This window comes from Oryctolagus cuniculus, chromosome 19, assembly GCF_051225735.1.
Source record: "Oryctolagus cuniculus isolate XC-2025 breed Fujian yellow rabbit chromosome 19, ASM5122573v1, whole genome shotgun sequence".
In the NCBI taxonomy this organism is placed as follows: Eukaryota; Metazoa; Chordata; class Mammalia; order Lagomorpha; family Leporidae; genus Oryctolagus; species Oryctolagus cuniculus.
In genome coordinates, this window is record NC_142885.1 from 58820529 (window position 1) to 58833220 (window position 12692).

The 12692-nt window shown below is 55.2% G+C and overlaps 1 protein-coding gene across 7 annotated transcripts in view; it reads right to left on the reverse strand.

The window, feature by feature from the left end:
• Positions 1–8915, reverse strand: part of TMC7 (transmembrane channel like 7) — a 40991-nt gene extending 32076 nt beyond the window's left edge. For 4 of the 7 annotated variants that reach the window (XR_016226185.1, XR_016226186.1, XM_051847469.3 and 1 more), the window contains exon 1: positions 8766–8915. Coding sequence is in view for 2 of the 7 variants with exons in the window: in XM_051847469.3 (XP_051703429.2) it covers positions 8766–8832 (67 nt within the window). In the remaining 5 variants the exon portion in view is untranslated. The remainder of the gene's footprint in view (positions 1–8765) is intronic. The other 3 variants (XM_089321638.1, XM_089321637.1, XM_089321639.1) reach the window with 2 other exon arrangements.
• Between the last annotated feature and the right edge of the window lie 3777 nt (positions 8916–12692).

Here is a 12692-nt window from a genome sequence, read left to right on the forward strand (position 1 = left end):
CTGTGCCAGACCTGGGCTGGGGGTCGCGGCTCTGGAGAGGTGGAGGAGGACTTGCTCCTGCCTCCTTCGCTCCCACCAGCCCCCTCACAAGTCCATCCTTCACCAGTGTTCTGTGTTATTTCGGACCCTCTCGCTGCTCACTCAGCTAAAGCCTCCACCGGGACATGGCCCTGTCTCTCTCCACCACCACTGCCTCCTTGGGGCCCGGCACAGAGCCTGGCACATGCCGGATGCTCAGTGTACACCTGCTGAATGAATGAATGAATGAATGAATCTGATGATGGGGTCAGCATTGGCTCACCCACCAATCCAATCAAAGTAGACGCTTGGGGGGTATATTTGACACAGCAGTTAAGACATCAACGGGGACACCTGCATCCAATAACAGAGAGCCAGGGTTTGAACTGTAGCTCTGCTTCCTGCTAAAGTACACCCTGGGAGGCCACAGGGTCCCTGCTATCCAAGTGGGAGACCCATATTGAGATCCAGGTTCCTGGTTTCAGCCTAGCCCAACCCGGACTGTTAGAGGCATTTGGGGAGTAAACCAGCGAATAGAAGATTTCTGTCTGTCTCTCTGGCTTTCAGATAAAGTGACAATACATAAATAAAAACTTGCAAGAAAAGAAACAAGCGAGGCCACACAGGGGCGTGTAGGTAACGATCAGGACACGGGCTTCCACTGGAGAGGGGTGGACAGCAGAGAAGTGATGACCTAATTCAGGCTTCTGCCTCTGAGCTACGAGGGGTAGCAGGCGCCAGTCCAAGCCAGGGCACCCGCTCTATCCGTGCTGCCCAACACGGGGACCCCCTAGCCATGGGGACTCTCAGGCAACTGAGACGGGGGTGGCGTGGCTGAGGGAACGCACGCTGTGGGCACACACGGCCCAGTCGTGGCTACTGTCCTGGCCTGCGGGGAGGAAGGGGCCCCTTTACAAAAGCCCAGAGCTTGCTCTGAGAGGGGAGGAGCCAGAGGCCCCGGGCGCCTCCTCCGCCTGCCAGACTTGAGAACAGCTGGGCCGGCAGCACCTGCGTGAGTCATGCCAACCGGCAGCCGGGTAGGGCCTGGGCCCGGCTGGTTCCCACGCTTTATGGCCAGATGAGCAACTTGCCCTCAGGAGCTGTGACTACCTGGGCCTCAGGGTCTTAGCTGGGCAGATCTCCTGGTTTTCAGGCCCGAGGGCACCTGGTGGGCTGTCTGAGGAGCACTTGCTGGGATTCTGTCTGTCATAGGGGGTAGCAAGGCAGGGAGGTAGCAAGCAGCACAGCCTCTGAAGCTCCGCTTGCCACCTGGGCAACCTGGCCAGTTTGTCGACCATTCTGTGCCTCACATTCCCACCTGCAAAATGGGTACAACAGTTCCCACATCATGCTGCCATCGTAAGGATTAGGTGGCTATCATAAGAGAATACATCAACAAACTCAGGGCAGAATGTAATTAAAAGGTAAGTTTATCTTGGTACAAAAAAACTCTTGAAATCCATGTGCAATTTTCTTCTTGATATACATTTTCTAAGAACTTTTCCCAAAACCCCTTGGGTTTCAAAACATTTTTCATCAAAGTAAATGTATTTTTAATTCCATTTTTCCAATTTTTTTTTTTACTTTTTAAATGTATATAAAGGGAACAAATTTCACGTATTTCATACATACAATGAAACAGGATCTTTTTGAAGTACTCTCAGATGTAAAGTGCTGGGAGCTCAGCAAACCTTTCCTACAACGAGCCAGAGAGCCAGTGTTTAGGATTTGCAGCAACTACCGTGGGAAGGCAGCTACAAACAAAGGGGCCTGGCTGTGTTCTAATAAAACTTTATTTACAGAGGTCGGCATTGCAGCACAGGTTAAGCCACCCCTTGTAACCCTGGCATCTTGTAATCCTTGGTTCAAATCCCAGCTGCTCCGCTTCCAATCCAGCTCCTTGCTAATGCCCCTGGGAAGGCAGTGGAGGATGGCTGGGGCGCTTGGGCCCCTGCACCCTCATGGGAGACCCAGATGGAATTCCTGGCTCTTGCCTTTGGCCTGGGCCAGCTCCAGCTGGTAAGGCCATCTGGGGAGTGGACACGCAGATGTCCACTGGGGCTTTCTCAAGTTTACCTGCGTCATTCTCACCTCCAGCCCTTCACTCTCGCTGTACCCCCCACCTGCTCTTCCTGCTACTGGCTCTGGCTCATTTCTACTCATTTATTCGCATTTTATTTGAAAGGCAGAGACAGAGAGACAGAGATCTTCCATCTGCTGCTTGTCCAGCACAGCCAGGAGCCTGCACCCAAGTACCTGAGCCGTCATCGCCAGCTGCCTTCCAAGGTGGGCATCAGCAGAAATCTGGGACAGGAAACAGAGCCGGGACTTGAACCCAGGCACCCTGAGAGGGGATGCAGGCATCCTGAGCAGCGACTTTACTGCTGCATCACCCCCACGTGACTTTATGAATCTTTAGGCACTCAAGCCTCGCTCAGAAGCCACCTCCTCGGGGAGGCCTCCGGGCTACCTCCTCCTCCCCTGCTTTATCTCTCAGCATCTTTCCTTCCCAGCATGGCGCCAGGATCTTAGGGTGCTCTTCACCCGCTGAGTGTGTCTCCCCTTAGACACAGCTCGGTGTGAGCAGGGCCCCTGCATCTCAGGATCCTGTGGCCTGGGACAAGGTCACAGCTCGAAGTCACTTCTCCTCCCTTCCTCCTCCTCCTCAGGGAGAGGCCAGGAGTGGGCAGGCTCAGCCCATCAGGAGGCCTGGGTGGTCCCAGACTCAAACAATGCTCCTTTAAAAAGCGATCAGACGCAACAAAAGTCGCAACACCCAAAGGTTATTTCCCCCTTTTATCCCTCTCAGTCTTCACTTCCTGAAAAAACAAACAGAAAAAGCCTCGGAGGGCCTGGAGGCCTAATCTGGGCCTGCAGTTGCTGGGCAGAGCTGTGAGCCCCAGACAGAGGGGCAAAAAATAGCTCAAGTCCAGGGGAGGGTTGCCAGAGAAATAGCCGGGGTGTCCAGAACTCGCTCCCTCCTGGGTGACCAGGATGAAAGGGCTTAGCAGATAAGCAGGAGAAAAATAAAGACTATGGGTCATTTCATTATGACAGGCTCCCAGGCTAAGGCCCAGAGCACAGCTGTATAACTGTATAAACGGCCAACAGCGCATCTGCAGAAAATGCAGGTGCACCGCACCCGCAGTCATCAAGTCTTATATTATCAGGGTTGGAGAAGACCCCGATGATGATAATAGTAGGACTGGGCTCAGAAGCTCATACCCCGAGGTGTGGCCCTGTGGGTCTCAGAAGCAGCCCCAAACACCACTTTCTCTCTGAACACCTGCTGTCTCCCATTACCCTTTCTCAAGCTAAAGCTGCGTTTCCCCAAAGCCTAAAAATCGCACTCTGTGAGCTACCTTGGCTGAGAGTCGATCATGAAAGACCCCAATCCAGAGAGGGTCCTGGTGCATTCTGGGAGGAGGCAATGCTGCCAACAACAGGGGCCGTGAAGAAGACTCTGAACAGACAGGCTCTGCCGGGGGTCCCTGCGCCACCTGTCTCCTCTCCACTGGATCACACCCTCCCTTCCTCCAAGGTGTATTTATGTATTTGAAAGGTAGAGTCACACACACACACACATACACACACACACACACACACACAGATCTTCCATCGGATGGTTCACTCCCCAAATGACCACAATAGCTGGGCCTGGGCCAAGCAAAAGCCAGGAGCCAGAAACTCCATCCAGGTCTCCCATGAGGTTGGCAGGGGTCTCAAGCCCTTGGGCCATCTTCTGCTGCTTTCCCAGACACATCAGCAGGGAGCTGAATTGGAAACACAGCAGCCAGATTCGCACTGGCACTCGTACATGGGATGCAGCTTCACAGGCGCTGGTTTAATCTGCGGGGCCCGTAAGCCCAGCCCTTAGATCACACCCTTTGATGCAATTACATTTCTGCCCTCCTGTCCCTGCCTTGGCTAGGACGCCACCTGGGACACCCTCATCCCCTACTGGAGTGCCTGTAGTGGAGTCCTGGCTCCACTCTCAATCCAGCTCCCTGCTAACGCACACCCTGGGGGGCAGCAGGTTCAAGTAGCTGGGTCCCTGTCACCCATGTGAGAGATCTGGATGGAATTCTAGGCTCCTGGCTTCAACCTGGCCCAGCTCTGGCTATTGCAGGTATTTGGGGAGTGAATCAACAGATGGAAGATCTCTCTCTTTCTCTCTGTCTTTCAAATAAATAACTTTTTTAATAGATCATTCACTCTGGGTTTTTGGGTCTTTATTCTGAAGTCTCCTGGGCATACAAAACTCTGATGAAATAAATGTGGTCTATCCTGCCTCTCATCAACCTGCCTTGCATTACAGGGGTGTTGGCGAGGACCCTCACGATGGGTGAGGAAGGGACCACCCTCCTTCCCTCCCCTGCAACCTCAACTGCTACTATGTGGGCGTGCAGTGCCTGCGGGCTTGGTGCTGAGTCCTGGACACTCATCTCGCCAAACCCTCCAACAAATAAGGGCATCATTATTCCACTGGACAGAAGAGAAAGCTGAAGGTCCCAGGCTTGCCCCAGCCACACGCTGATAAGTTGGGCCAGCCAGGCTCGGTTAAAAACCAGAGGTGCTGCTCCTTTATCTGACAAAACAGAACAAAACCCAGGTCCCAGCTCTGCAGGGGGAGCTCCTGAGGGACTGCTTTGCTCTCTGCCTTTCCCATTCGAGGTGTTCCCTGCTCCTGGTGCCAGGACCAAGTCCCGCCCTCCAGCAAGCTGGTCACTCAAACATGGTCACTCCAGGGTCCTCCCAAGAGCAGCCCGGCAAGGGAGGGGAGGAGAGTAGGGGGAAGGCCAGGTTCTGTAGATGGCACACAGGGTTCCATGTCGCCTGGGCCACCAGGAAACAGGGAGCTGGGGATCCGGGCTGTGTCACCGGGCAACGATCAGTCAGCCCACAGGGAGGTCAAGTCCCGGACCCTGCTTCATCACTGTCCGATGGCCCAGCAATCCTGCTTCTTGGCATGGATCCAAAAGAATAGAACACTGACCTTCAATCGAAAACTTGCACCAGAACACCCACAGCATCTGGGGACCCCAACGCCCACCAGCGTTGATCTACCCACACAATGCAGGATGCGGGGGCCAGCACTGGTGCCGGCTACAGCGCCTGAGCCAAGGAAACATGGCATCTAGTGCAGGAAGTCAATGCTTTCTAGGGAGCGTGTGGAGCAGGCACATCCATCTGTGTGCACAGAGAGCACGCGGCTGCTTGCTAGAGGCTGGGGGACATGGAACGCCACACCGGCAGCGGCAGCCCGCCACTGTGAAGACTCAAATGGCTGAGTGTGGAGCACTACCCCTCAGCAAAAGGAAGAAAGGGGAGCAGGGAGGAGGGGAGAGAACAGGTAGGGCTTTTAAAGCGGACCTCACAGGAAGCACTTAGTGACCGCAAACCTTTAACACAGGGAAAAATCCGAGGAGACGCCCATTCAACAGAGCAGACACCAGGTGGCACAGGACCACAGGGCCCAGAAGGCCCTGGGGTGGGCCGAGTGGCTGTCAACAGGGATGTCAGTTAGGGTGAGGAGGCGACATGGCCGCTGAGATCACAGGCCAGCTCTGCTGCCCATCATGGGAGGCCCAGGGTGAGGTCCCTGCTCCTGGCTTCAACCTCGCCCAGCTCTGACGGCTGCAGGCATTTGGGGAGGGAACCAGTGGATGGGAGCTCTAAACTTGTCTTGCAAATAAAATGAAAATGAATAAATACAAGGGAATAACACCAAAGACACTGCAGCTCTGGCTTGCTCCGTCTGGGATCATGAAAGCCAGCCGCCATAGCAGGTGCACACCCACGCCTTTCGGGGGGGGCCCATGTGCATGGCAGCAGGTGCTGAGTCAGCAGCCACGGGAGAGGGCCACACGGTGAGGGTCCCTCCGACCCCCGTCTGTAGCATCCCTGGACGACACGTCCACTGCAATGTCTTGAGAAAGCTGTGGCACAGCCTCCAGATCACTGAGAAACCATGAGGCGGCAAGTTATTACTGCTATTATTGTAAGCCACTAAGTTTTGGGGCAATTTGTAATTGCATAGATAACTGATACAATTACTTACTTAGCTCTTTGGCCCCTGCACCCACGTGGGAGACCTGGAAGAAGCTCCTGGCTTCAACTCTGGCCATTGCGGCCATTTGGGGAGTGAACCAGCAGACAGAAAACCTCTCTGTCTCTGTATCTGCCTCTCTGTAACTCTGCCTCTCATATAAATACCCAAGGACACTGAGCCACCTAGCACTTCACTGCCTCGCCCAAGGACACGAGCAGTAAGTGGGAAAATGAAGACTTGGCCCCGGGGACTCCGGAGTACAGACCGGTAACCCTGGCATCACAGTGGCCGGCATGGCTACAGGTGAGCGCTACTCATCATTCATTCCTTCAAAACAGAGGTGGCATCTGCCACGTGCTGGACACCATTTGGGAGACAAGGGGAATGAGACGAAGCCCCCATTTTTCATGGTACCACATCTTTTTTAAAAGTTGATTTGAAAGGCAAAATGACAGAGAGAGAGCGAGAGACAAAGAATGAAAGAGAGAGAACTTTCCAACTCATCCCCCAAATGCCCACAATGGCTGGGCCTGGGCCAGACTGAAGTCAGGAGCCAAGAACTCCCCCCAGGTCTCCCACAGGGCGGCAGGGGCACAGCATAAGCTCTTGGGCCATCTTCCAATGCTTCTCCAGGCTCATGAGCAGGGAGCCAGAGGGGAAGTGGAGCAGAAACGACCTGGCACCCTGGAATGGGATGCTGGTGTCACACATGGCAGCTTAACCAGCTGCACAGCAATGCTGGCCCCTAGGAGAGATGGGGGGGGGGCACTCCTTTAGACAAGATAGTCCCAGATGTGCGCCTGTCTGAGGCAGCGTGGGAGCAGAGACTCGACAGCAGGAGGAACAGGCTGTCACGCGAAGAGCAAAGACAATGATAGTCCAAGCACAAATAGCAGATGCAAAGGCCCTGAGACAGAAACAGCCCTGATATGCTGGAGGAATGGGAAGGCAACCAGAGCAGCTGCAGCAGGGTTGTAGGTGATAAAAGCTTAGTCCGGTGGGCTGGGGTTCAAGCACCAGGCCTTGTTGGCTGCCACAGAAGAGTCCAGAGAATATTCTCAGAGCAGTGAGGAGTCACTGATAAGTTTTGATTAGGCAGGGAGCGATCTATTTTATCACTGAGAAGGATGAGTAGTTCCGGTTCTTTAAGCCAGACCCTCTGTCTCCTGCTCCTACCCAGCTGTCCTCCCATGATGTGCATACAACCAGTGACTGTACACAGAGTGCTACAAAGTGACAGTCATGGTCCCTTCCAAGCTGCCCATCTATGTAGGTTCAAGGGTTCAAGGTCTGCACCTGTGCCAGGAGCAGAGGAGACCTTGGAGTGAGAGGGGCCAGTCACAATATGATACGGTGCATGGGGCAGGCCCTGAAGGGTTCCACAAAGATCCAAGAAAGAGGCATCTCTTGCCCTCTCCAGGGGAAATGGGCGTTGGCCTCTTCTCAAAATAAAAGGCAGATAAACAGAAACCACTAGGAAAATACTGGACGGCTATTAGTGAGAGGCTGAAACAGAACGGGTGCCAGCAAGACAAACACTGAGCTAGAAAATGACTCTCGCTAGACCTCGCCCGAGGTTTGTGCTCCGGTCCTGAGCACTTTCCCAGGCTTTGGCTCCTTCTGGATCTCTCCATCCGCATCTGGAGGGGGCCCCGTGGCCACATCCACACTCACCGATTGCTCGTTCTTAGATTTCTATTCTCAGACAGAGACAGAGAGAATACTGCAGATACAGCTCACAGCACAGGCTTGTGTTGGGTTCAGGGCAAAGACATGTCACAAATAAAACAAGGAAGGCTGCCTGGGGACAGTTTTTCTATCTTGACTGGGTGGCAGTTGTGTGTGTCTGTTGAGTCCACGCTGGACATTTTCCTGGGTTTCATACCCAATAAAAAAAAAGAAAAGGATCATAATGATTTGCTGACTTCACCCCCTGCCCCAGGTAGAAAGAGAATGAAAGAAATCTCCCATCTTTTGGTTTACTTCCCAAATGCCCCCAACAGGAGCCAGGAACTCAATATGACACGGTGTCGGGGATCTAACTACCTGAGCCATCCCCCACTGCCTCCCAGGAAGCTGGAATCCCCCTACCCCAGCCCCTAACTCTGATATGGGATGTGCAAGTCTTAAGCACTCAGCCAAATGCCCGCCCCCAGGCTACCACTTGGCCGTGCCTTTGTTTGTACCTAGCCCTGGGCTGGGCGTTGCACAAGTTTCTAATGTCCCCGCCAGGCTAACCCCGTTTCACTGCTGAGGAATCTAAGGCTCAGAGAGGGCGAGCCACTTATCAAAGGTCACGCAGCAATAAAGAGCCAAGGCAGAATTCGGTTTCACATCGGGGAATGGTAAACACGGCCTGGCAAGTGTGGGAGGAACGCACATTGCCCCAGGCTGTTGCGGCTGGCGGAGCCCTCGCAACCCTGTTAGCTCAGAGACTGGTCCGCGATCCCTCGTCCAGCTATCAGGCAAACCCATCACGGCCCGGACTGCCGCCCCAAAGCCCCTTTGGAGCGGAGCAGGCTCCTCAGAGCCGGCGGGATGGGCGGAAGGAGGGAACAAGAACGAGCCCTCTTTCCACCTGCTTAGACCCAAAGCCCGGAGCCGCGGGCGCGCGGAGCTGGGTAGGGACCATGGCCGCGTCCAGCCTCCCGCACCTGGCGCCCCCGTGCGCCCCCGGCCCCCGACGCCGCCCTACCTTGGTGGACGCTCCCGTGTCTGCTGGGCCTGCCCGGCGGGAGCGCACTGGCTCCAGGCTCGCTCATGGCTGCGCGCGGAGCCGCAAAAGAGGCCGCCGCGCCGCCTGCCCGCCTTCCCTCCCGGAGCCGGGATTCCAGGTTCCGGCGCCAGCGTCACAGAGGCCGGGGCGGGGCCTCGGGGCGGCCCCACCCACCAAGCCCCCCCCCCCCACACCGCAACCCCAGGGACCCCCGAGAGCCCGGGCGTGGGGATGCCGGAGGGGCCTGGAGGGGCGCGGGCAGGGCGGGCTCCGTCCCCGCGGCGTTGCATGAGTGGCCACCTGCAGGTCTCGCTGAGCTGGAGAGCAGGAAAGCACCTCAGAGCCCCACGAGGAGACGCGGGGAGCCGGCCGTTGGGTGTCCGTCCGTGCGGGGAGGTCTCTCCAGCCCCGGGCACGGTGGCGAGCGCGGCGGGGCGAAGACTTGCACGACGCGCAATTTGGATTTTAAAAGTTTACACCAACGGTACACAAAATTGCCCCCACATCCACGGTTCATTCTGCGTGTACATAGAGCCATGTGCAGCTTTTAAAAAAAAATGATGGATTTATTTATTTTAAAAGCAGAGTGACAGGGTCGGGGCGGGGAGTGGGGAGAGAGAGAGAGAGAGAGAGACTTCCACCCTCTTGTTCACTCCCCATACGCATGCAGTAGCCCAGGCTGGGCCAGGCTGAAGGCCGGAGCCAGGAACTCCCTCCAGGTCTCCCGCATGGGTGGGAGGAGCCCAAACCGCCTTTCCCCGGGCGCATCAGCAGGAAGCCGGATCTGGCTTTTTGATAAGAGCATCCGAAGTGGATGCTTAACCCCCTGGGCCCCAACGCAGGTCCCCTGTGTGCACCTTAAAAGAAAAATTGAAAAATTGCTACACATAAACTATTAAGTAAATAGGGAGATGTGATACTTGCGCAGAATTCCACATCTTCCCGTCCTGCTCTAAGATGGCTTAGACCAGCGTGGAGGCGGGAGAGGAGCAGCTTTAGTGGGCAAGACCTGACCACGGTCCTAGGACAGGCAATGGCCCGGAACACCAGCAATGGTCGTCACTTGGCTACTGGGCACCGGGAGAGGACGTGGTCAGAGCGCCGTTTGGTCTCTGTGCTTTCTCCTGAAAATCCATCAGCCCAGGCGAATCGCAGAGAAAAAAGACAAACCCCAGCGGAAGGGTGTTATACAGAATCCCTGATCAGGACTCCTCACAAGGTCAAGGTCATTTATAAAGATAAACACCCTGAGAACCAGTTACAGCCAAGGGAGCCTCAGGAGAGGCGACAGTGACCTTACAAGGGATCCCGGGACACAAGCCGAAACGTATCAAGCAAAAATTGCGGAAATCTGAATAAACTACAGAAGAGCTAACAGCCTTGTGTCCATAGCCACGTGTCGGTGTAAGACGTTACAGGAGGGGGAACTGGGTGTAGGCACTGGGAAACTCTCAAAGCAGCCTCAAAAATTTTCTGTAAATCTGAAAGTATTCTAAAATAGAAACCTTTTTTTTTTAAATTGTTATGTTAAGTAACTGCCTGTCTCAACGTACAGAGAAACCTTGCATCCACTGGTTTACTCCCCAGACGCCTGCAATAGCCAGGCCTGGACCAGACTCCATCCAGGTCTCCTCCTGGGATGACAGAGACTCAAGTACTTGGGCCATTACAGCCTTCCCAGGGACCACATTAACAGGAAGCTGGAATCAGGACCAGAGCCAGGGGTCAAACCCAGGTACTCTGATGTGTGAGTTGGGCTTCTTCTTAGCCACCAGACTAAGCAAACGTTAACTTAAAAACCACCACTGAAGAGTGCGGCACAGAAGAAGTGTCAAGAAATTATAACTAGGGGCCAGCATGGTGGTGCAGCGGGTTAAGCCTCCACCTGCCACACTGGCACCCTATACCGAAACGCCAGTTTGAGTGCCGGCCGCTCCACTTCAAATCCCGCTCCCTGCTAATGCACCTGGGAAAGCAGTGGAGGATGGTACAAGCGCCCCTGCTACCCACATGGGTCAGAACCTGGCTCCTGGATCCAGCCTGGCCCAGCCTGGCTGTTGCAGCCATTTGGAGAGTAAATCAATAGTCTCCCCCGCCCCTGCCCTGCCTTTCAAGTAAATGAATATTTAAAAAGAAATGACTATTTCAGTTGAGAGTCAGCCCCTCTCTCTCCTCGCTCATCAAAGACCACCTCCCAATCCCCAGTCCCAGCCAGCCGATCTGCAAGGGTTCCTGGGATGGCAGCACGCGACGCAGTAGTAGGGACGGGGATCCCCAAATTTTGTTGTGTGGACCAAGAGCGTTGACTGAGCTGGGTGGGGGGAACCCCAGCTAGGCTTAGCCCAGGTTCTGTCCTCCCACGTGTAAGAATCCAGCCAGGAGACGCGGACACAGGTGGACTGAAGAGAGGTGAAGGACTGCGCATGCTCGGACATGAGCGCGCATGCTTGGACATGAGCGCGCACGCTCGCAGCCCAGCGGACCCCGCCCCCCAGGCTAGGGCAGTCCTCTGTAGGGCAGGGCCTGGTGGGCGCTCCGAGGACTGAGGGGTTTGTGTGGGGCTGCGGTGCACGTGGGCGTCCCCAGGCGGGTGTCGCGGCGTCTGGAGCGTGATGGGAACGAGGCCGAGCTGCACGGCGAGGAGCGGCTGGGCCGGTCGTCAGTCATGTTGGGTGGGCCTGGAAGATGGCGGGATTTGGTGGTGCTCACGGCCTGGCTGCTGGCAGCCCTTAGCTCCTTCTCCCTTCCGGCCTCGCTGCACCACAGGGACCTAGACAGGGGCCCCAGAACTCCAGGCGCTCGTCTTCCTCCTGCTGGCCTCCCCTGGCCCCTGACCACGGTCTAGCTATGCATCCTGCACCAAGTAAGGCCTCGAGTACTGTCCAGGGCAGCGGAATGGGTCCAGGATCCTGAACAGTCGCTTCTCTCCCGGAACAGGAGAAGGTCATCCTCGCACATCCTAGGGAGTATGTCCCGGGACCCCAGTGGACACCTGAAACCACAGAGGTCCTGAGCCCTCCTTGTACTGTTGTTTCCTGGACACGCACACCTGTGATAGAGGTGAATGTACAATTAGGACAGGCACACCCATGATGGAGGTGAGTGTACAATTAGGACAGGCACACCCGTGATAGAGGTGAATGTACAATTAGGACAGGCACACCTGTGATGGAGGTGAGTGTACAATTAGGACAGGCACACCCGTGATGGAGGTGACTGTACAATTAGGACAGGCACACCCATGATGGAGGTGACTGTACAATTAGGACAGGCACACCTGTGATAGAGGTGACTGTACAATTAGGACAGGCACACCCACGATGGAGGTGCATGTACAATTAGGACAGGCACACCCGTGATGGAGGTGAGTGTACAATTAGGACAGGCACACGTGTGATGGAGGTGAGTGTACAATTAGGACAGGCACACCTGTGATAGAGGTGACTGTACAATTAGGACAGGCACACCCGTGATGGAGGTGACTGTACAATTAGGACAGGCACACCCGTGATGGAGGTGACTGTACAATTAGGACAGGCACACCCGTGATGGAGGTGACTGTACAATTAGGACAGGCACACCCGTGATGGAGGTGACTGTACAATTAGGACAGGCACACCCGTGATGGAGGTGACTGTACAATTAGGACAGGCACACCCGTGATAGAGGTGAATGTACCATTAGGACAGGCACACCCGTGATGGAGGTGACTGTACAATTAGGACAGGCACACCCGTGATGGAGGTGACTGTACAATTAGGACAGGCACACCTGTGATAGAGGTGACTGTACAATTAGGACAGGCACACCTGTGATAGAGGTGAGTGTACAATTAGGACAGGCACACCTGTGATGGAGGTGCATGTACAATTAGGACAGGCACACCCGTGATGGAGGTGACTGTAC